This window comes from Schistocerca nitens, chromosome 1, assembly GCF_023898315.1.
Source record: "Schistocerca nitens isolate TAMUIC-IGC-003100 chromosome 1, iqSchNite1.1, whole genome shotgun sequence".
Taxonomy (NCBI): Eukaryota; Metazoa; Arthropoda; class Insecta; order Orthoptera; family Acrididae; genus Schistocerca; species Schistocerca nitens.
The window spans coordinates 776,460,996-776,483,737 of record NC_064614.1 but is presented as its reverse complement, the minus strand read 5'-3'; the positions used below and the strand labels follow the sequence as shown (position 1 = coordinate 776,483,737).

At 38.1% G+C, this 22,742-nt stretch overlaps 1 protein-coding gene across 2 annotated transcripts in view; it reads right to left on the bottom strand.

The window, feature by feature from the left end:
• LOC126261688 (poly(ADP-ribose) glycohydrolase) overlaps positions 1-22,742 on the bottom strand; it is a 121,148-nt gene that overhangs the window by 49,440 nt on the left and 48,966 nt on the right. For both annotated transcript variants that reach the window (XM_049958562.1, XM_049958561.1), the window contains 4 exons: positions 19,285-19,452; positions 14,128-14,381; positions 2,833-2,924; positions 1,100-1,259 (listed from right to left, as the gene is read on the bottom strand). In XM_049958562.1, coding sequence (XP_049814519.1) covers positions 1,100-1,259; positions 2,833-2,924; positions 14,128-14,381; positions 19,285-19,452 — 674 coding nt within the window. The remainder of the gene's footprint in view (positions 1-1,099; positions 1,260-2,832; positions 2,925-14,127; positions 14,382-19,284; positions 19,453-22,742) is intronic.

The window sequence follows — 22,742 nt, the reverse complement described above, 5'->3', positions numbered from 1 at the left end:
ATGCAGGAAAGCTGGTAGGCAGGGAAAGAGGGGGGGGGGGGGGGGGGTTGACATGCCACTGTTTGTGGAGCAGCTATTGAAACTCAGCATGTCATGTTACGCAGCATGTTCTGCCATTATGTGTTTATCTTCACTCTTGGCCATAATTTGGCAATGGCCATTCATTTGGGTGCACAGCTGGTCGATGGTCATGTCCACATAAAGGGCTCTGCAGAAGTTGTTCTGACATGAATGTTTACAGAAATGGCTCTGCTTCTAACAGGATTGGATATGTCTTTGACGGGTCTGGAGTAAGATGCGTTGGTGGGTGCATACATCTTGGAACTGTGTCTACCACAGATACATGAGCCATGCGGAAAAGGAGTGACTGTAAGAATGTCATAAGGGCATTTCACAGATTGTAAGGACACAGGAATACCACTTTTGGAGAGATGGAAGGGATTTTGGGAATGATGTTTCTCATTTCAGGAAATGATGAAAGGCAGTCAAAGACCTGACAAAGGTTGTGGTTAAAATGTTCCAGCCAAGAATGTACAGAGCAATGAAGGGAGTGCCAATTTTCGGCTAGTTTTGGATCTGGAGATGCATGGGATATTTATTTGAGGACTAGGTGTGGCATGTAATGCCTGTCTGTGAAGGCCTTAGCAGAGCTTCACAATCCTAAGCAAGGACTGCTCACCACTGCACTGAGTGAACTGGCAGTCACCAATAAGTTCCTACTTATGCTGGACTCTGTTCATAAGAGGTGTTGCAAAATCATCTTCACTTGAACCAGCAGTTTCGGCTATTTACAAACTTTCAGCAACAGAAATTCAAGAAGACTTAGTGGAGTTGCCTCCATGAAATATTATGAAATCAACACAATGTGATTCAGTGGCAGACCTAAGAACCCTATATTGAAGTACATACTTTGCCCGCCTTTAATGTTTATTTTTACTTAGAATATAAATAAACAACTGCAATGTGGAAGGCCTTGTCTCCATTCTGTACGTTACTATTAACTGTATCTGCAAGGTAAAGTGGAAATTTCAAGAATTTAATTTCATTTGTCATAAAATAATAAGGTAGGAAAACAGAAACAAATAGCATATATACATACTTGTTAGCAAAATCAACTTGAAGCATTCCTCTGCCTTCATCTTCTATGGTTCCACAGCTTGTTATATGTAGTTTATTCAATAACTTTGACGATGTCTCCCAGAGAGGTAAGTTTTCTGGAGCTATGCATCTTCGGGTGAATGTTACTACACCCTCTGGAGCTGTTGAGAAACACTCCAGTTATTCTTCCCATACTTAAACAGTCACAAAAAAACCTGTAAACTAATGCAACAGCAGTCTTGAACAGCAATTCTCTGTTTGACTTGTTAAGTACCATATTAAAAAACTTCATTCTTAACAGATTGAGAGAAAATATGTAATTTTCTTTCTTTTTTCTTTTAAGTAAAACAGTTAATTTAGGTACATACTAAAACCACAAAGGAAATGACTGTCCTGTCCATGATTTTTTGTTTTTAGATTGCATAATAAATGCACCAAACCCATGCAAAAATTATATTTTGTAAGAATGAGAATAAATTCTTTGTTTTTTTCAGAATATACACAGAAGAGCCAAAGAAACTGGTACACGCTCGTAATATGGTGTATGGGCCCGCGAGCACGCAGAAGTGCCACAACATGATGTGGCATGGACTTGACTAATGTCTGAAGTAGTGCTGGAGGGAACTGACACCATGAATCCTGCAGGGTTGTCCATATATCCGTAAGAGTATGAGGGGTGGAGATCTCCTCTGAACAGTATGTTGCAAGGGATCCCAGATATGTACAATAATGTTTATGTTGGGGAGTTTGGTGGCAAGCAGAAGTGTTTAAACTCAGAACAGTGTTCCTGGAGCCACTCTGTAGTAATTCTGGACATTTGGGGTGTCTCATTGTCCTGCTGTAATTGCCCAAGTCCATCAGAATGCACAATGGACATGAATGGATGCAGGTGATCAGACAGGATGCTTACGTACGTGTCACCTGTCAAGAGCTATATCTAGACATATGAGGCAACCATATCACTCCAACTGCACATGCCCCACACTATTACACAGCCTCCACCAGCTTGAACAGTCCCCTGCTGACATGCAGGGTCCATGGATTCATGAGGCTGTCTCCATACCCGTACAGTCCATCCACTCGAAACAATGTGAAACAAGACTCGTCCAACCAGGCAACGTGTTTCCAGTCATCAACAGTCCAATGTCAGTGTTGACAGGCCCAGGCGATGCGTAAAGCTTTGTGTCGTGCAGTTATCAAGGGTACACGAGAGGCCTTTGGCTCCAAAAGCCCATATTGATGATGTTTTGTTGAATGGTTCACATGCTGACACCTGTTGATGGACCAGCATTGAAATCTGTGGAAGGGTAGCACTTCTGTCATGTCCAATGATACTCTTCAGTTGTGGTCCTATTCTTGCAGGATCTTTTTCCAGCCGCAGCAATGTCGGAGATTTGATGTTTTACCGTAATCCTGATATTCACGGTACACTCATGAAACAGTTGTACAGGAAAATCTCCACTTTATCGCTACCTCGGAGATGCTGTGTCCCATCGCTTGCGCACTGACTATAACATCACATTCAAACTCACTTAAATCTTGCTAATCTGCCATCGTAGCAGCAGTAACCAATGTCACAACTGCACCAACTGTTGTCTTATATAAGCATTGCCGACCACAGTGCCATATTCTGCCTGTTTACATATATCTGTATTTGAATATCCATGCCTATACCAGTTTCTTTGGTGCTTCAGTGTATATAATGAAGCAACACAATTATCTTTGAAAGCTTACCCTTATGACATACTCTTCTAAAATAGTGAAGGATACATTTAAGTTTTTCCACTGCTCTCTGAGATGCCTTTTTCTTGTTTGCCTGAAATAACCTGTTGTAAAAAACAAAAACAAAAAAAATCATGTATCAATATCTGAAAATAAAATTCCAGAGAACATAGTAACAAAGGAAAATAAATTTTTAATACCAATAAAGATGGCTCTCGCTTTATATCCTGTAATTATCTTACAAATGGTCAATGTACACTTAACATCTTCCAAACAGAACATTCAATAACAAAAATAGTTCTTATCACATCTATTTAAAGAAACATAACATCCTGAGAACAATAATGAAGTGAAAAAAAATTAGTAAAATAAATTTTGAAAAATCAATTGACTGTTGTTGGGAAGCCTGTACAAATTGCATTAGGATGACACACTATTTCAGACTAGTATAAGCTATTTACATCATGTTGTAACTCAAATAAAAATCAATGTCTTTTTTTTCTCCACGCCCTTATATTCAATCTTTTCCTCACACCTTCGGTGCTCAATCAAAAACCATAATCAAGTCACGCAGTAGTGTACCACTAGAAGAAAATACTTAATAAATGCAATTTTTTACGAATATTCAAAGCACATATTTAGCTCAAAGCAATCTGATTTATTGCTCACCAAGCAGATCCAACAAAAAGCCAGGCAGTCCAGCACATGGGGATGTTTATTTTCAGGGTTTGGTTGGGCTTGCTTCATATAAACCTCTAGCTTCTGATGATGATTCCACATGTGCATTCAGACAATATTATTGCTTCTTTAAAACTACAGGGATAACTACAATGTAAAAACAGTAATTTGACATACAGAAACCAGCCACATAAAATTAAATTACTGAGTGAGCAATCGGATCAACATAAAGGAGCTGTGGGTAAATTCATAGTTTTTGGAATCTGCCCATTTCAACACCAGAGGTAAATGGAATTTCTGATTTTTTTTTTTTCTCCCCCCTTATGCCCGAGTTTTGAATAATGCATTTTGCCCTCTCATAGACCTACATCAGTCTATACTTGCATGCTTTTTTATACAGATTACAGTACAATCCCACTTTTATGTTCCCAGAATTAACATTTTCCTGCCGTTTACAACATTTTTTACATCTCCTGTCCAATTTCCTATGCCCACAATGGTAATTCGCACCTGGCTTTGCATCAACATAGTCATAATTTTCCCACTACTTACACTTTATGAAAAAATGTTTGTGGAGAAAAAACTGACATAAAAATGAGACCTACATGTCATTGGCTACCGAGTACTGTTTACAAACATTACGTAGTGAAGTTCATGACACCAGGGCACTCTACTTAACAGATTTGAACCAGTAAAACACGTGAAAGTTGAAACAATTCTCCTGCCACTGCCAAGCTACAAAGGGGGTGGTGGCTGATGGGAGTAACTAGATTCGTTCGAATAAAGATATCATGACCAATCACAAACATTTCCAAACTATCTCTAATGTACATGCACAGTTTCGAGATTGCATTATGACATGTCTGTCAAACCATGTTTAGCGTGTTTCTTCATTTGGCCACTTGTAGCGCTAGTTGACACCTTCACTCACTGTGTGTTGCTCAAAAGTCTTCAGTTTAAACACAGCTTCAATTACATATTTTATCATATTGAGCAAACCTTGTTCGCAAATCTATCCTTGTTGTCAAGTGCATTATTTATATATGATTTATTGTGATGTTACACAAACAAACACAGGTGATAATTTGCATGTGTGTGGTTTTTTACATAACTGAGGAGGCACGGTACCTGATAATCTCAAAAAGACGACTTCAGTGCAACACATGTGGAAACACCACACAAAATTACTTTACTCTACTTTATGCGATCAGGCCCAGATGATTGCGCACTGCTACAAGGTTCCTCCTCCACTGGGTTCTGTTTTGTGCCTTCTGGTGCCAATCATTCTCTATTTCAATCTGCAGTGAGTCCTCGTGTATTTCATCCCTCCATCTCTTCTTTGGTCGTCCCAGTGGGCGTCTTCCACAAGGAGTATAATCCTTACATTTCAAAGGCCATCAGCATTTATCCGTCCGACTGACATGTCCTGCCCATACAAGGCACTTGGTTCTCATCAATCCTACAATGTCTGGTCTATTGTACATTTCATCTAGTTCGTAATTATGTCTGATCCTCTATTCTTCAGTGATCTCATCTTGCACCGGACCAAAGATCTTCCATAAACACAAATATTCTTGAAACGCATGGTGCTAAACATGAAAAAATACGTAATTGGTGCAGGGTTTCATTATTTAAATAATGAATGACAGCAGCAGGCTTTCCTAAAACACTGATTGTGATGTGCGAAGTTGAGTCAGACATTTCTACTTCCCAGGAAGTTATAAGTTTCAGTTACATCAGCAGTATTTATTAGATAATAAACAAGTCCTGACAAGTATTTCGATGCCTATAATGTACATATGTCATACATAAAGTGAAAAAAAATGCAAAGGGGTATCCTCTATGTATCTTTTACAGATCAAGTAACTTACAGGTCAAAATGTTATTTCCCACATTTTACACCATTTTTTTGAAGCCCTTTGAAAAGAGTAAAAGTGGGGTTTCACTGTATATCTTACCATTAAAATTTAAAAGTATGTACCTTGTAAAATAAAATAAAAAAGTGTCAAGCAATTTGTAGACTCGACATTCATCAAACTTTTTAAAAAAAAGAGACTAGCAATAAATCGTTTCTTGATGACCGCATAAATAAGCTACCAAAACAGCATTCAAGGGTAGGTTTCAGACTCGTGAGTGGTACATTCAGTCACTATGCTGTGCTAAAATTTGCTGATTGCATACAGCATTAAATTACTATTGCTTAAAAGTGTGATTGGATGATATGTATCACACAGAGTCACTGATACCAGAAATACACCACCCATGTGAAAATTGCTTCTTTAAGAATACCTGTGATCAAAGTGTACTTTACACAAACCCATGAGGTATACAATAACTTACAAATAATTATGATTGCTGAACTGTGGATGATCACCAACTTAGATAATCTCAGTATGATGAAAAGTCTTCCACGTGCTGCTACAAGAGTCTGTAAATGTCATGGCACAAAACAAAAGTGGGTCTGAATGTGTACCTGGGAACTTTATCTCCTTGTATGAGGTCTATCCACAAAGCAATAGAAGTTTTGGTGTACTGCAGTGCAGAGCAAGGCTACAGAAGCCATGTGGTACCATAATGTTCCTACACTCAGTACGCATCCAGCGATGGTAGTACGTGATTTGTATCTCTGCTATTTTGCTTCCTGTGACATGTTAAATGTATGCAGCAATAGAAAATCCCACCACTTGTAAGGTGTGTTCTATGATCACGTTTTCATTGGGGGGGGGGGGGGGGGGGGAATGTAAACCAACTGAAATTTATCATGACCTTTGTGATGTGTATGTAAAAGGAATAATGACTGAAAGCCGAGTGAGCAATGGTGCACTGGTTTTAATAATAGCCGTAACAATATTCACAATGAGGACTGCTGTGGTAGGCCTAGCCTTGTGACTGACAAACTGTTCACGCAAATCAATGACAAAATTTGTGAAAATCATCTTTTCATGATTAAAGAACTTTCAGAATATTTTTCCCATATTTCTCCGAGTTTGATGCCTGAAATTTTGGTGGAGAAGCTCGATTAACACAAATTTTGTGCTAGGTGGGTTTCCAAAATCCTAATAGAACACCACAGAAAACAGAGACCGGCTGCAGCACTGACCTTTCTCAAAGATTATGAGAAAAGTGGTAACAACGTTAGCAATCATTGTCACTGGTAATGAAGGATGTCAATTGTGAAACAAAAAGACAGTCAATGGAGTGCGGGCATACAAATTCTCGCAAGCCACCAAGGAAGTGTTTGCAAACACTGTCAGCAAGACAGAGCACAGCTACTGTGTTTTGAGACTCTACAGGAGTGATTCTCTTTGATATCCACAAACATTGCACAACAATTAACTCAGAGAAGTATTTTCAAACACTGACAAAGTTAATGCGGGGAATACAAAAGAAGCATTGGGGGGTGGGGGGGGATGCTTAGCGCAACAGTTTTGTTTTTCTGCGAAAGTGCCCGTTCATACACGACCAATGATACCTAAGAGCTCCAACAGCGGCTTGGATGAGAGGTGTTACATCATTCACCTAACAACCTGGATTTGGCACCAAGCGACTACCATCACTCGCAATGCTTTGATACTGACGCTGAATTGTGTTCTGGTTTAAACCAGTTACTGCAACTGAATGTGGCAAATTTCCAAAAAGACAGAATGAAAAACCTGTGCCACATTGTGATAAGTACCTCGATTCAGCTGGCAATTAAGTAGAAAAATAACTTAAGGGTGCATCTTTCAAATATATATAACAAAATTTGGTTTCTCCATATTGTTATTTTTTTATTTCAGAATGTGTGTTACTTTATGGATAGCCCTCACAGTTTGAATGAGAGTCTGAAAATCATCAACAATGGACAACAGGGGACTATAATAAACAAGATGCTGATGAATTAGTAGAAAATACTTTACTGGCCTATCCCAAAAGTTATAACATGCCTATTGCCTGTTATGGTACCATAAGTCAGGTGATGACCATGAACTTTGTTTGTTTGTAATTAGAGGCAGAAGCTATCCAGAATATCAACAATATAAGTCAAAGGATAGATTGCAACTCACCGTAAAGATGATGTGTAGAGTTGTAGGCAGGCACAACAAAAGACTATTATGATTTGGCTTTCGGCCAAAGCCTTCTTCAGAAAAGAAAACACAACATACAAGATACAAACAAGCACATCTCGTGCACACATGACCACCATCTCCAGCAACTCTGATACGAATAGCAGACACACAAACAACAGGTTGAGAGAGATGCACATGTTCTAAGATGAGGGCATATGAAAGTGAAGATAATGATGATGATGATTATGAAGAAGAAAAAGAAGAAGATGAAGAGAGAAATAATATGTTGGTATACATTTTGCCAGTGTTAGTTCAGACTTGGTGGCAGAGTTAAAAGTGAAGATGGAGCAAGAAACAAAAAATGGAATGAAAAATGGCAATGAAGAAATTGGAATGGACGATGAAAAATAGGACGTCGGGAGGAGAGACGAAATTAAAAATTAATGAGTAACTGAGTATACAATGAAAATCTGTCATTGGGAAAAGAAGACTCCATGGATGTATAGGAACGTTTCATGTGAAAGAGGTGGCAACTGTCGAAGTATTGATATTGTTACTTATTGGCTGTTTTTCATATGGACTGAAGATTGAATGTGAGCCTCAATGTGATGATGATGATTGGTTTGTGGGACACTCAACTGCATGGTCATCAGTGTCCATACAAAGTCCCAATTTCTTACACAGCCCAATTTTTACACAGGCCAATCTATCCATTGTCACAAATGCTGAACACCCAGTCCCTGGGCAGAGAAAATCCCCAACCCAGCCAGGAATCGAACCAAGGCCCCCTTGATCCAGAGGCAGCAACACTAGCCACTAGACCACAAGCTGCGGACGGCCTCAGTGTGATGGAGGTCAACACCAAATAGGGTAATTTTGCATCTGGAGGAACTATGGGAATTTTAGCTGGAAAAAGGAATTATGCTTTTGCTGGAAGTGGAGTTTTCTTCACCATGAATCCAAATCACAAAGATATCACCAATCAAACTATATCAAGCCTAGGGATGTAGATCTTGTTGGGAATAATGTCTCTTCCATGCAGTCCACTGAAATGTTGACAAAGAAGAGGGGCACTTTGCATCTCATAGCCACCTCTCTGATTCACTGATAGGTCTGGCACCTGACGGCGATATACCAGGTGGTTATAATTAAACTTTCCCTGTTTAACATGTTACAACATGGAAACTAATTACCGTACAAGTACCAGACTTCGTAGCATTAACGTCAAGGACATGGGGAAGAGCAATAATACGGAATCAGTTTAACTGAAACACTTTTAATGTGCTGCTACAGTACATCATACTGTTACATACCAGTACCATTACTGCTACAAAAAGGGCTCAATATGGCGTCCATTATTGTCCAGAAGAGTCTGGAGGAGCAGGATTGCATTCTGCACAGCAGAACAAAGTATGTCTATGGGTATGCTGGCTACCTCTCGATATGCTCCGCTTCAGATTAGCACACGCAATGTTCCCCTGGTAAATCCTGTCCTTCAGGTAGCCTCACAACCAGGACTCACAGGGAGTGAGATAAGGTGATCACACCGACCAAGCAACCGGAAACAATCAGCTGATAATTCGATCATTTCCAAATTTGTTTCAGAGAAGCATGTAAACTTCATGGGCAATGTGCAGTGGGCTCCCATCTTGCATAAAAACTGTTGAGTTCAATGCATCTCTCTCCTGTAGGGCAAGTATGACATACAGGTGAAGCATACTACATTAATGCTGGTCAGGCCCACTGCACGTCTTTGGTCCTTGAGCGCCAAGCTGTTCAAAAAAGAATGGGCCAATGATGAATATAGCCGTGAAACCACACCATACAGCGACATGTTCACCATGCAGAGGAGTTTCATGCACAGTGACTGGAATTGAAGATCCTCACACTTGGCAATTATGTGTGTTCACCTCACCCATCACAGAAAACTGAGCTTCGTCTGTCCATAGGATGGTCTATGGCCAGCCCTTGTCAACTTCAACCCTTGTGAAAATGTGGAGAGCGAAGTCAACATGTCATTGTACATCCTGTGGAGCAGGCTGCCGTATGATATGGATCTTGTACAGATACCACTTGAGAACGGTTCAAAGCACTTTCTGTACAGTGGAGCACGGGATGTTCAATTGTCATGACACAGCATGCACACAGCCTGATGATCGATAATTGCACGCAGAGTTGTCTGCCTTAGTAACAGTGATTTCTTCAACCACCTGTGGTGCAACTGATCATCAGCTTCTTCCCAGAGCGACTGCCACTTCTCCAGTTGACTCCAGCGTCATCATGCTCTGCACAGCAGGTGAATAAAGAGGACACTTCCATAATCCTTACAGGTGGCGGTATTCTCAAAGTGCAGCTGCAGCGTTACTGTTGTTCTGATAATAGAATTCCACCAGTGATGCCCTGCTCCTTTTGTCCAAGCTCTTGTTGACATATCAACAAGTTCACTGTGACTGGTCAGGTGTGTGAGAGCATGAATCACGATGACTGATCACGGCACCTGGTGGCCTTAGTTGGAACCGGAGCTAGTGCTGTGATGCATGGAAATCATGCATCCCATACTCTGGACACTAATGCTACCAAGTTTGGTACTCATAAGGTAATTAGTTTCCATGTTATAACATTTTAAATAGGGAAAGTTTAATTATAACCACTCAGTAGTTATGAATAAGGGTTGTTGGTTAGTGGGACAATAAATTATGTTTTTTCCCATCTTAAAGATTCTTACCCTACACGTAAAAGTATTTTTAATTTTCTAAAATGAACTGTATGTTTATGTGGTGAGATAATTGATGCATAATTACCAGTAGAAACTTAGTTGTGCAGAATCAACTGGTATCTCTTAACTTTCTGCAATGATATAGATCTTTGAAAATTGAGAGAACATTGTGTACAAAGATAATGCAGTACCGGAAGGACAGTTGAAGAAAGAGGAAAGAGCACTCATGACACATCTGATGAGCATTCAACCAATTCAGCAGTTGCACAGCATAAAATGGGCCATTGGTGTGAAAGGAAATGATACAAGCTGACCAGAATTTTGGAGCTCATGTTAATATGTAGCTAAAAATTAGATCTAATTGACAAACTGAACAACAAGTGAATGAACATCATATGAAACAACGATGCCTGCTGAGAATCAAATATGTCTACAGAGTCCCACATGAACTGGCCATCACACAATCTGATATGAAGTCCAGTGGTTACAGAATGGGATCAAAGAGATGCTAAGTTGTGTATTCTCATAAAAAAAGGATATATACCTTACAGAATGCAAGTGCTAAAGACTTGTTTACAATGGTGATAAGGAGAACATAATAAGTTCAAGAAGCTGAAGCAATGACTTCATGGATGAAGATTAACAACATTCTGCTTGGCAACCTAGAGGTAAGTCAACTACAGTTCTTAATGACTTATGGTTCTAATCTGCCATTTAAGTACTGAGAAGTTACAACCCTTGCTTAGAAGTAAAATATATTTAATATTCTCTCTATGTTGGTAATGATGCCTCTATCAGTTTACATTTTTTTTCCAATCAGGATTTTTAATTGCATGAAAATGTATGTACATGTGCTTTTATCACTATATTATACTGTATAACTCTCAAATAACCTCTTTGCGTTACTCACAGAAGTCTACATAACATTAGGAATATGTATGAGGAGTTCCATGTGAGCTTATGAGTTAATATAGACAGTAACAATGCCACAAAGCTATCTATAACTGCACTTTCATAGTTATGTAATACACTGAATATTACTAATGACAACATGGCAACTACTCCATTAGGCATATGGGTGCCAATAAATTACAAACATTTCAAAACTAAGAATTTAAAAATGTTTCAGAGCTCAATATTCTTTGCCTGCCTGTCAAAATGAAACAAAAGTGAGCAGGAATAAATATTATAATTCAGAAACATATAATTTTCACTGCAGCTTTTAAGGATTATAGTAGTGAACAATGTCCCACCTGAGATAGTGTGCACCAAAACACAGCAGGGTCTACTAAAAGATTATGTAAAAAAACTGCTTATACTTTACTTAATTTTCATAACACAAGTAAACATATCAGTCCATTGTTAATTTCCACTATTACATCATCTACTACATCAATGCAAGATATAAAGATCTTATAAAATTCAATAAGGGACTGATGGGCTAACCAGTACTACATATGAAAAAGGAAAAAAATCATAACAGTACTGAAAATTGATTAAATGGCTTTGCTTACTGATACAACTGTGTGGCAGCAAATAATATTAAAATTCTGACAGACACAATGTTTTTGAATTCAGTTTTCAATGACAGGAAACACATAGGCATTTGAAAAAAGAAGAAAAGTGGGCTATTGGAGAAAATCAGTAACTGAAAGGATTAGCTCCATGTAATTTCAAATAACTGGAGGTGAGCAAAGTATAACACATCACAATGGAAGCTTAACATACTGTTTTCGATCATTTAACATCTACCACACATACAGTAAAACTTGCTCAAAACAGAATCGCCTAGAACTAAAATAATTTTACAAATTGGACAAGTTTCCAGATTACACACAATTCAGAGGGCTACATAGAATTTGTAAGTTATCATGCACAGAAGTACAGTAAAAATTTTTTAATTGTGCATATACTGTATTTACGTACCAGTAGATGTTCATTTACTGTATATTGGACAATAGAACACTGGACTATTATAGTAACTGATAAATAACATGGCATTTCTATATTTTTACTCGAATTTTAAATTCATTTACTACTGTGTGTACATACATATTATTCCCATGTTTATATGCTTTACATTTCACTTTTTTGCCGCATATCATGGGGGGAAACTTGTTTTAATTTTCTGCTCAAAATAGCTCCAACAAGTTGGGAGAATCTGTGTATGCTGTAAATTGCATAACATCGTTTATGCATGTAATGGCTTCTTCAGACATATTAATTTTTCTAGGTACATCATTTTGCTCCTCTTCTTCTTCCTTTGTTTCTCCATCATCCTCTGCATTGTGGACTTCTATTAAATCTGATGCTGAAGTGAAAGTGGAGTGAGTTGACAAAGTCATCACTTCGAATGTAATCATCTGCACTACACGAAATGTTCGCATTTTCATTAATTCAACAATTGCTGCTGCATTTTCTTGAACTTCGATAGCCACAGAAGTGTCTTGTTCTTGACCCCCAAACCCCACTTTGTTGAAGTACTTGGTGACAATCTTGTTCTTGACCCCCAAACCTCACTTTGTTGAAGTACTTGGTGACAGTTTCCGGCTTCATTTCCTTTACTGCCACGCCAATCCAATTTACTGCATATAGGACAGAAACTGACTGTGTAAGAGAAAATGCACTTTCGGCTTCTTCAACACTAAGAATAAGAGATTATATCAATAATCGCTTATAATGACACTTGAATGTGTAAATAACCCCTCCTGGTCCAGGGGTTGTGTGAGGCTGGTTGAAACTGGAGGGAACCAAGCCAATTTCACATTTGATAACATTATTTTTGGGTGGCAGGTTGCTTTGTCTAGGAAAAGGAGAACTTGGCGATTTCCTTTTTTCATTTTGGTATTGAAAGAGCCCAGCCATTCTTCCATAAGACCACTCACCACTCACGCCTTTTTATTGCTTTGCCTTGTGACTGGAAGATTACTGACATCTATGTTTTTGAAACAATGGGATTTTGCCACCTTTCTGATCACCAGTGGCTTCTCCATTTCACCTAACATGTTTCCACGCAGCAGTGCAGCGAGTCTTTCCTTGGACATTTTTCACCGGTCCGCTTTCCACCTTGAATAGCTAGCAGGTTTGAAGGCAGCGCACGATAAAGCAGTCCCGTTTCATTGGCAGTGAACAAGTCTTTTAGGTCATAATTCACAATTAAGTTGAACAGCATTGTCTTCCATTCTGTTGCTACACTTTCCTGCACATCCTTAACTTCCCTACACACTTCATTCCACTCAATGTTGTGCCTAGCTTTGAAACTGTCCAGCCAGCCTGTGGATGCCTTAAACTCCATAATTCCAAGCCTTTTTGTGACTTTCTGAGGCTCACTCTGCAACATGGGTCCAGATAAAGGTAAGTTTTTTTCCCACGCACTTACGAACCATTCCCACATTATTTCGCTAATTTCTTCATTTCCGGTCTTCTTCGCCTTTTTTTTTTTCCTCGGTTTTGCACCACTTAACAGAAGTGTTAAAAGTAACATCTTTGTAGAGTCATGAATACGTAATGAAGTGTAATACAGTAATATTCTATAGGCTCTTTTCCACATTACACAACAAATCATTAAGCATGTTCTAAGTTTTGCTTTCCGTTTTCACATCAGGCACATTCCGCTTTATACAAAAAATCAACATATAAAAGTGCACTGACTGTGTCGGGACTGAAATACTTGTACAGTTTGGGCAGATTTCCAAATTATACATGTACCAATTTGAGCAAGTTTTACTGTATTAAGGTTTTATTTATGGCATGGCCTTCTGTCCTCGGAACAGGATGATATTAACTTGTTAAGCTTCTTCAGGTTTCTGCCTGAAGATTATTATTGTAAGCAAAGCCATTTCACCAATCTTTAAGGAAAGTTACCTGTTAAAGTTAATATCTGGAAATGTAGCATATTCTGAATTACGCTGTAGCATATTTCGTCTTGGAAATGTACAGAAGAAAGCATTACTTAAAAGACTTGCAATCTGGAGCTGACTCAGACTAACAGAGCTGTTCCTGAACTGCTTCAACAAGGGAACTGGACTTCTGATTAGAGAAGGTAGCTGCAAAGCTAGCTGAACCATGTTAGGCAACAGCTGAGAGAAGAAACAGTCCACTTCTGTCTCATCTAGTACCTAAAAAAAGGACAATAAAATAACATTAAGAAAATTGGATGTCTGAGGTAAAGTACATAACTGTGCTACATGGGTGAACTGTCTATACTCATACACACCAAAACATTAGAAAAACTGTGATATAATTAAAAGCAATAACAGCTCAATCGCACTGAACCTTCAACTTTTCAAGTGTATGAGACTAAGTGTTTTCTTTCAGATGTTACTGTTAGTGAAACTGTATTCCTCCAAGCTGCAGTATATATGGTCATACTGTCACTAGGAATTAAAAAGAATAAAATAATTAGTCCTATTGTTACACATTGTTTCATCACATTCTTATTTATTTCCTACATTATAACATAAAATATATTACTTACAGTCCATAAAGAATCATGAGCATCATGGTAGTCGACTAACTTATCCATATTAAAAGTGAGTTTCAAGATAGTGAACTATTTTATCTGTATTAAAAATATCTGTATCAGTATCATAAAGCCTAAAGCAACACAGTCAGATACAAACTAACATGCAACACAACAAATATTCCTTTCAATTGGTCTGTCTGAGTAATGCTTCAAATTCAGTCTGAAAACATATTAAATGAAGCAAAATAGTTTAGTTATAGAGGATATATCATAATTAAAGGCATAAACGCGTACAGTTGAAAGTACACAATACTAGAAGCAAAAAAGTCTCAGTAAACAAGGTCAAAAATGCATACCTTACGAGCTACGAGAAATTTTTTTTCTTCAATACTGTGAAGCAAATCTCTTCTACTGAAAGCTCTTTGCTTTCCATATTTTGGGAAATAGTAATGCGGACTAAAACAAGCAAAAAAGTCCAGTAAACACGTGCTCTCAAATGCATACCTTAAGAGCTATGAGTACATGCTCATCTTCGGTACTTGGAAACACAACTCTTCTAAAGAACATTTGCTCATAACTTTTAACATTTTAGAGCAAATGTTTACTGGACATTTTTTCTTGTTTTGGTCCATACCACTACTTCCCAAAATGTGGAAAGCAAAGAGCTTGCAGTAGAAGGGATTTGCTTCACAGTATCGAAGATGAAAAATTGCTCATAGCTCTTAAGGTATGCATTTTCAACCCTATGTTTACTGAGACTTTTTTGCTTCTAGTATCATGTACTTTCAACTGTATGCATCTACGCTATTAATTATGATACACCCTGTATATTTGACACCGACTGCTGGATAAAGCCTTTCCCTACACTTTTCCATCATCATTCTCAGTTGTGCTGCTCCTGTCTGTTTCCTTATGTCATCCACTCATCTTCTTTTAGACTGCTGTCTCAGTGTTTTCTTGTGCCGTGGAATCCAGGACAAAAACTTCTATGGTCTGTCTATTGTCCTGGTTATGTCTCCAGCTCGGAACCATTTCATTTTCATTGTAGCCGTAATGATGTGTTTCACTAAAGTATGTTCCTTCATCCATTTTTTTGTATCCCTGTCTGTATATTTGGAATTCTCAACATGCACTCTCAACTCGACATTGAGTGATTATCAGTTTTTTTTAATAAAGAGAAGAATCAATTACTGATAATATAATGTAAATGGATTGACAAAAAAAAATCTACTCAGCAAGCAGCAGCAGGGAAACACATACAGAAATGCAAGCTTTCAGAGCCACTGGCTCCTTCTTCTGGCATCTAGGACAACTAAACTTCATCTAGGGGAGCTGAGAACAGTTTTACTGATATGAAATCTCCTTGTCTCTCTTATCTTTCAGTTCTGACTTCACGATTATCCTGAAAAAGCGTAATGGAAGCACAGCAGTCATATGGGTGACTTTCCTGAAATCTACCCCTTTTCCAGACCTCTCCAGTCCTTTTCCTTCACCCTTCACCCTTCTTCCTTCCCCTTCAACCCTTCTGCCTGAAGGAGGAGACCTAGCTCTGAAAGCTTGCAAATTACAACAGTCTTTTTTGTGTGTGTTCTGCTGCCACTTGGTGAGTAGAATTTTTATCTATCCAATTAAATTATATATCTAAAAACAAAGATGATGTGACTTACCGAACGAAAGCGCTGGCAGGTCGATAGACACACAAACAAACACAAACATACACACAAAATTCAAGCTTTCGCAACAAACTGTTGCCTCATCAGGAAAGAGGGAAGGAGAGGGAAAGACGAAAGGATATGGGTTTTAGGGGAGAGGGTAAGAAGTCATTCCAATCCCGGGAGAGGAAAGACTTACCTTAGGGGGAAAAAAGGACGGGTATACACTCGCGCACACACACACACACACACACACACACACACACACACACACACACACACATCCATCCACACATATACAGACACAAGTCTGCTTGTGTCTGTATATGTGTGGATGGATATGTGTGTGTGTGTGTGTGCGCGAGTGTATACCCGTCCTTTTTTCCCCCTAAGGTAAGTCTTTCCTCTCCCGGGATTGGAATGACTTCTTACCCTCTCCCCTAAAACCCATATCCTTTCGTCTTTCCCTCTCCTTCCCTCCTTCCTGATGAGGCAACAGTTTGTTGCGAAAGCTTGAATTTTGTGTGTGTGTTTGTGTTTGTTTGTGTGTCTATCGACCTGCCAGCGCTTTCGTTCGGTAAGTCACATCATCTTTGTTTTTAGATATATTTTTCCCATGTGGAATGTTTCCTTCTATTATATTGATATCAATTAAATTATATATAATCTTGAGTATGTTGTGATACATTGAAACAATAACTAGTTGCTAAAGTCACGTCAGTACAGATCTCATTGAAATCAAGTCAAAAGCTTTAAAAAATCTGTAACTCCCTGACAAAGAGGTAAATATATTTTGTGATATTGGAAATTCCAGAAAAATAGGGGGAGAGAGATTACTTTATAAGTTAGAAAGGACCCATAACTCACCCTAAAGCTACTGGAATTTTCTGATCTGTTATGTATGTCCACTGTCCAGACATCAATTGCTGCAATGGACAATAATTTGATTGATTTGTCACTGTTTTACTGTTGTAATATTTTCTCAAACATAAGAAATGCAATAAGTTACGGGATGGTGATTTTCTGGAATGATGTATGTGGTGTTCAGACCACACAATGTTTAGGAAGAATTGCAACAGATTTACACCTACTGGATGGAACACAATCATGAAGGGCTTACATACCAACCATATTATCACAATACAACAGATTTGTAGCAAACTCCTTTTGATGAAATTAGAGATTAGATACACTGTATGTTCCATAGACTCATATTGAAGAGGTCCTTGAAGACATGGAACATGTTAGAAAAACAAAAACACATAATACATATTTACAACAGAACTGATATGCTGATGTTCGTTCTGCAAATTCTAAGTGACATAGTACTCTAGGATATGAGAAATGACAAAACATTTTTACAACTTACTCAGTGCATAAGATAATACCCAACACTACTGTGGCCATATTTCATCATCACCAAAAATAGTTTTCAAGTCATACACACACCGATCACATAACTGCACTGAAACTGTGTCAAGTTGATTTGAAAGACAGATACATTACTTATGACTAATTCCATTAAGGAATAAATATGCTGACAAGCAACAGTTAATATACCTGGTTCTGTGAGCAGGCTTTTGAAAGACTTCCCTGAATTTACACCACAAATAATTCATGTTACACACTTTTATTCCCACAAAACTTAAGCTTGACTTGAAGAGTTACTCAAACTTATTATACCATTTGACGTTACAGTACGAACATAAGCAAAGTATGCTAGCTTTTATTTTTTATATCACCCATATTTAATAACCTTCACACCGCAAACAAATAATTATTTACGCATTACAGTAGTTGTGTTGTATCTTCTTGCAAATTGAATTTACAACAAAGTATTAACCCCAAGAATCTCTTCTATCTGCATGTCCTCGAATTTTATATGTTGGTTGGGTGGAGACTTCTTGCAAGTTCTGAACTGCAATTATCAAGTTTTTCAGAGTTTAATGTCAGAAAACTGGATAGAAACCATTTGTAAATGTCCATGAAAAAATCATTAGCAGCTCTTTCTAGAATGATCCCTCTTTTCCTCTATTCTCCTGACATCAACTGTCTACCAACACTACAGGATGTGTTCTATGTGGTTACGACCAGTTATTACACAAAACTTCAGCCCCCATTCCCAAAAGGTCTAAACTTCTGCTGAAACACCTGACTACTCTTGGTGACACACATGGGATATAAACTTGCAGTTTTTGGGATGGTAGCTTTGAAAAGGGCTTGGCTGTGTTCCTTCCCTGTCCTTTTCTACTCTTAAGTGTTTGCTCCTTCTCTTATGATCTCATCATCAATTGTACATTAAACTTTAATCTTAATTTCTTCTCGTATTCTATTACAAGTTTCAATTTCATCCATTAACATCTACGTAAGCGATTGCAGGACAAAAATATGATATTTGTACTTCAATTCTAGGCCATCACAACATCACTGTTATCAAAGTTGCTTAACTTGGCAGATTTCCCCATGATGACACCACTATATTTCATTTTTAGAACTTTCATACTGCATCACTTGCCCTCTATATCAACAAGGCCTGCTCAGTGCTTCAACAGAGCAGTGCTGTACCCACCAAATAACTCACTCCCTCTGCAAACCATGTGCTGTTGCCAAAACCACAACAAATCATTGTTGCACTTTTAATTCTCGAGTAGTGTGTTGTACCAGTATAAACCGTTATCGGGGCTGCCCAGTAGCTCAATTTAACGGTCTCTGGAGCTCGTTGGCAGCCTACTACCTGTTGTGCAAGTCTAAACTGATGCATAACTGACAACCAATGTGATAACATTAAAGCACCAGGTGACAAGTGTCAAAAGCAAGAATTTTTAATCGAGAATGTAAAGCAAGTTACAAACATTAATGTATCATGCAACTGTAATAGATAATAGTGAAAGATAACATTATTACATCAGACAAAAAATAGTGCAGAGTCGTAAAGTCCCAGATTCGACCATATCCACTACAATATGACAGTATGGCTGCTTCCAGCTGTTGGGATGATACTATATTCCTAAGCAAAGCTTCTTCTACAAGCTCCCAGACACGGCGTGGTGAATTTTTTGAACTTCCATCATTCTGAAAAACAAACAAAAGCACTGTGTATAAGACAACATATTGCAATAAAATACATAATTAATTCATAAAATAAGTTCTGGGTGTGAATCATGCCCAAAACTGAGATTAAACTACCATTCCATATTTTCCTGTGAAGGTGACTGTGTTAACATGGAATATGAATAATTTGAAGTGTCATTTTACAGGTGATGACAGGCATTTGTGAAGATGAACTGAATCCAAACAGTCAGTGCATTTGAGATTTAGGCAGCAATTCATTCAGGATATGAGAATAGCCTGGTAAAAGTTACAAACAGTTTCATTTTAAAGGAGAAGTATGAAAGTCTGTACCAGTACTGCTTTGAGATTGACAGTAGGCTGATGTCAAGCTATATGTGCATAGTAATCACCCACAAATTTGAATTTTACAGAGTCTACAAGTGTCAATAAATAGGATCATATTTCAGGAACTAATTATGCAATCTCAGTGAATCAAGCATCGTTTTGAAGAGGATTGTGTGTAGTACAATTTATTCTGAGTTCCAAGTGTGTATCTGGAATAGAGAGATCACAAAGCTGTGAAAATTTAAAAAGCTGGAAAATATTCTGGTTTTCTTAAGATATCATAAAGCGTGAAGACAAAGAATGGACACAATTACAAAAGTTGGGCACAAATGCAGAGCTTAACATTCCAAAGAAAACGACAATCAAAAATACTAGGTCCATGCCCAAATTCTACAAGTAATGCTGTGGCAAACTTAAGCAACATAAGTGCCCATGCACAACACAATCAATCCTGGGCCAAGTAAGTGGATTTCATTCCCGATATAAAGAAGATTGCAATGAAGGTGAACATAGAACCACTGGATCCACTTGGAATTTTGCATATTGCAATGGGATATGGAACTGCTTTAACTGCACAAAATTTACAATTTCACAAAATAACTTCAGCACTGTCAAATACCGCCTACACTTTTTGGTTTACATTATCCTTTATGCAGTAGGTTACAAGATTAAATAAATTTATAAAAATGTAAACGAGAAATCAATTTTGTGTAATGTTATCCACTACATTTTCTATCAGGCAACTGATCAGTTACACTGGTAAAAAATGAATTCTTATCCAGTATTTAACCTACTTGATAAAAGAATTTATACACAATCTTTTCCTCCAGACTTCATGATTTATTAGGCTGTCAAGGAAATCGCATATTACGTAATTCAATGTTTCGGTTAGTCAATAAGAGACATTCACCTGTTTGTAAACTTCTCTGGAATAAAGGATTTGACAGAACTTAACATCTGGTGAAAATATTTAGAGAAAAAGCACAATGTCAGTTGCAGTAAGGTGAAGAGGAAGAACCAACTGTCGATCATTAAGAACTGTCCAGGCTTTATTACCTAAACTCACTTTGGGGAAATTATAGAGGACTACAATGAGTATGATAAGGTGTAGATTTTAACTCAACTCCTTCAGATTTAACCACTGTGTTACTTTGCTCAATGAGTCCTTTGGGAAAATGTTATCATCTTTAACTGTTGGGTAAAGGAAGTCAAATTCTATGAAAAATACATGGTGATTCAAAAAGAAAGAACAATTTTCAAATGTTTATTATAGACAAACCATGAAAGATAGACACAAATTGTACATCACCAGAGAGATGAAGATTTAAAGTTTTTTGTTCGTACAGACACTACACCATATACTCAACATGAGCAGCATGCGTTGCTCGAGAAACATCGAAATGGTAGTTAATTTCATTCCACACACAAATCAATAGGCCCCTCTTTCTTGAATCAACAGCTTCACCAATTGAATTTCTCAGCTGTTGAAGAGCAGTTGCCATATGTGGCACAAGACTGTCTTTCATGTACCCTACACAGAAAAACATCACAAGGTGTGAGGTTTGGTGCCGTAGGAGGCCAAACACAATGAACAAGATACTGTGGTCCATCTCTTCAAATCCAATGGTGTAGGATTGTGCTGTACAGACAATGCCACATCTCAAAGTGAAAGTGAAGCGAGGTGCAGTTATGCGTAGCAATGAAATCACTGGAATCCTAGTGAAGTTGAGGAAACAACCAATTTTGCAGAGTGTCCAGGTGTAACATTCCTGTCATAGTTTCCTCCACAAAAAAGAATGGTCCATCAACTTTGTGAACAGAAACGGCACAGAACACATTCAGTTTCAGTGATTCTCTTTCATGTTCGATGATGACACCAGGATTTTGTGAACCCCAAATTCTTACGTCATGGCAGTGTCATTTTATCGATAGATGAAACGTCAGTTTGACTATGTCCTGGAGAATACAAATGCAAAACCTCTGGTTAAGGCCACCGGGATGTAATTGCTGCATTAACTTCAACTTGTAAGGCTTCATATGCAGGCATCTTTTTAGAACAAGCCATATTGTTGTTTGTGGAAGAGAAAGTTGAAGTTTCTGGCCTGCCAGTTTTGTGGACTTCAGAGGGGCTCCATGTGATCCTATCTCAGATAAACTTCACATTTTCATCATCAGAAATGCATGGCCGACAACTGCTCTTGCCTTTGCATTTGCAACCAACTTCCAAGAAGTTTGTATGCCATTCATAAATCTGCTTATGCAGGGGTGGATTTTTGCTGAATCGATAGTGGAACGCACACTGCACTTCAACAATGGATTGACTTCGCACAAATTCCAATGCATGAAATGATTTCTCTTGTGATACAGTCGCATGTTGCTACAAATAAACAACAATGCAGCTCTGTCAGAACTCTGAACCTTCCTCTAGCCACTGACATGCACAATATGTTTCCATCCTTTATAGTTTGTCTGCAATAAACAACTGAAATCTGTTCTTTCTTTTTGAAGCACCCAGTCTATAGATGCACAAACTGATACATCAATAAATTCGTGATATGAAATAGTGGGAGAATCACATCAAAATCCAAGATACATGATAGATGAAAGAGGGCAGAGAGAATGTCTGGGGCAGCACAGAAGTAAAACCAGACAGCGAAAGCCTATTTAAATAACAATGGCATAGATTTAACAGTTGTGAGTGTTGGACTTCACCACGAATCATAAATTAAGATACCATAAGACATTAAGAAAATGGTACTGTTCATGACATCACTCATGAGATGGCATTAATGTCATTCACAGAAAAAAAGATACATAATGTGCATTTTCAACTTCTCGTGGCGTAATGAACAGTCCATTAAATTTCAGGCATGCAGCCGTGCAAATAAAATTTCCTCCACTGATATTTCGGCCGTGTATCGTACAGCCATCCTCAGAGTGAGTCACAAGACTGACGACAAGATGCC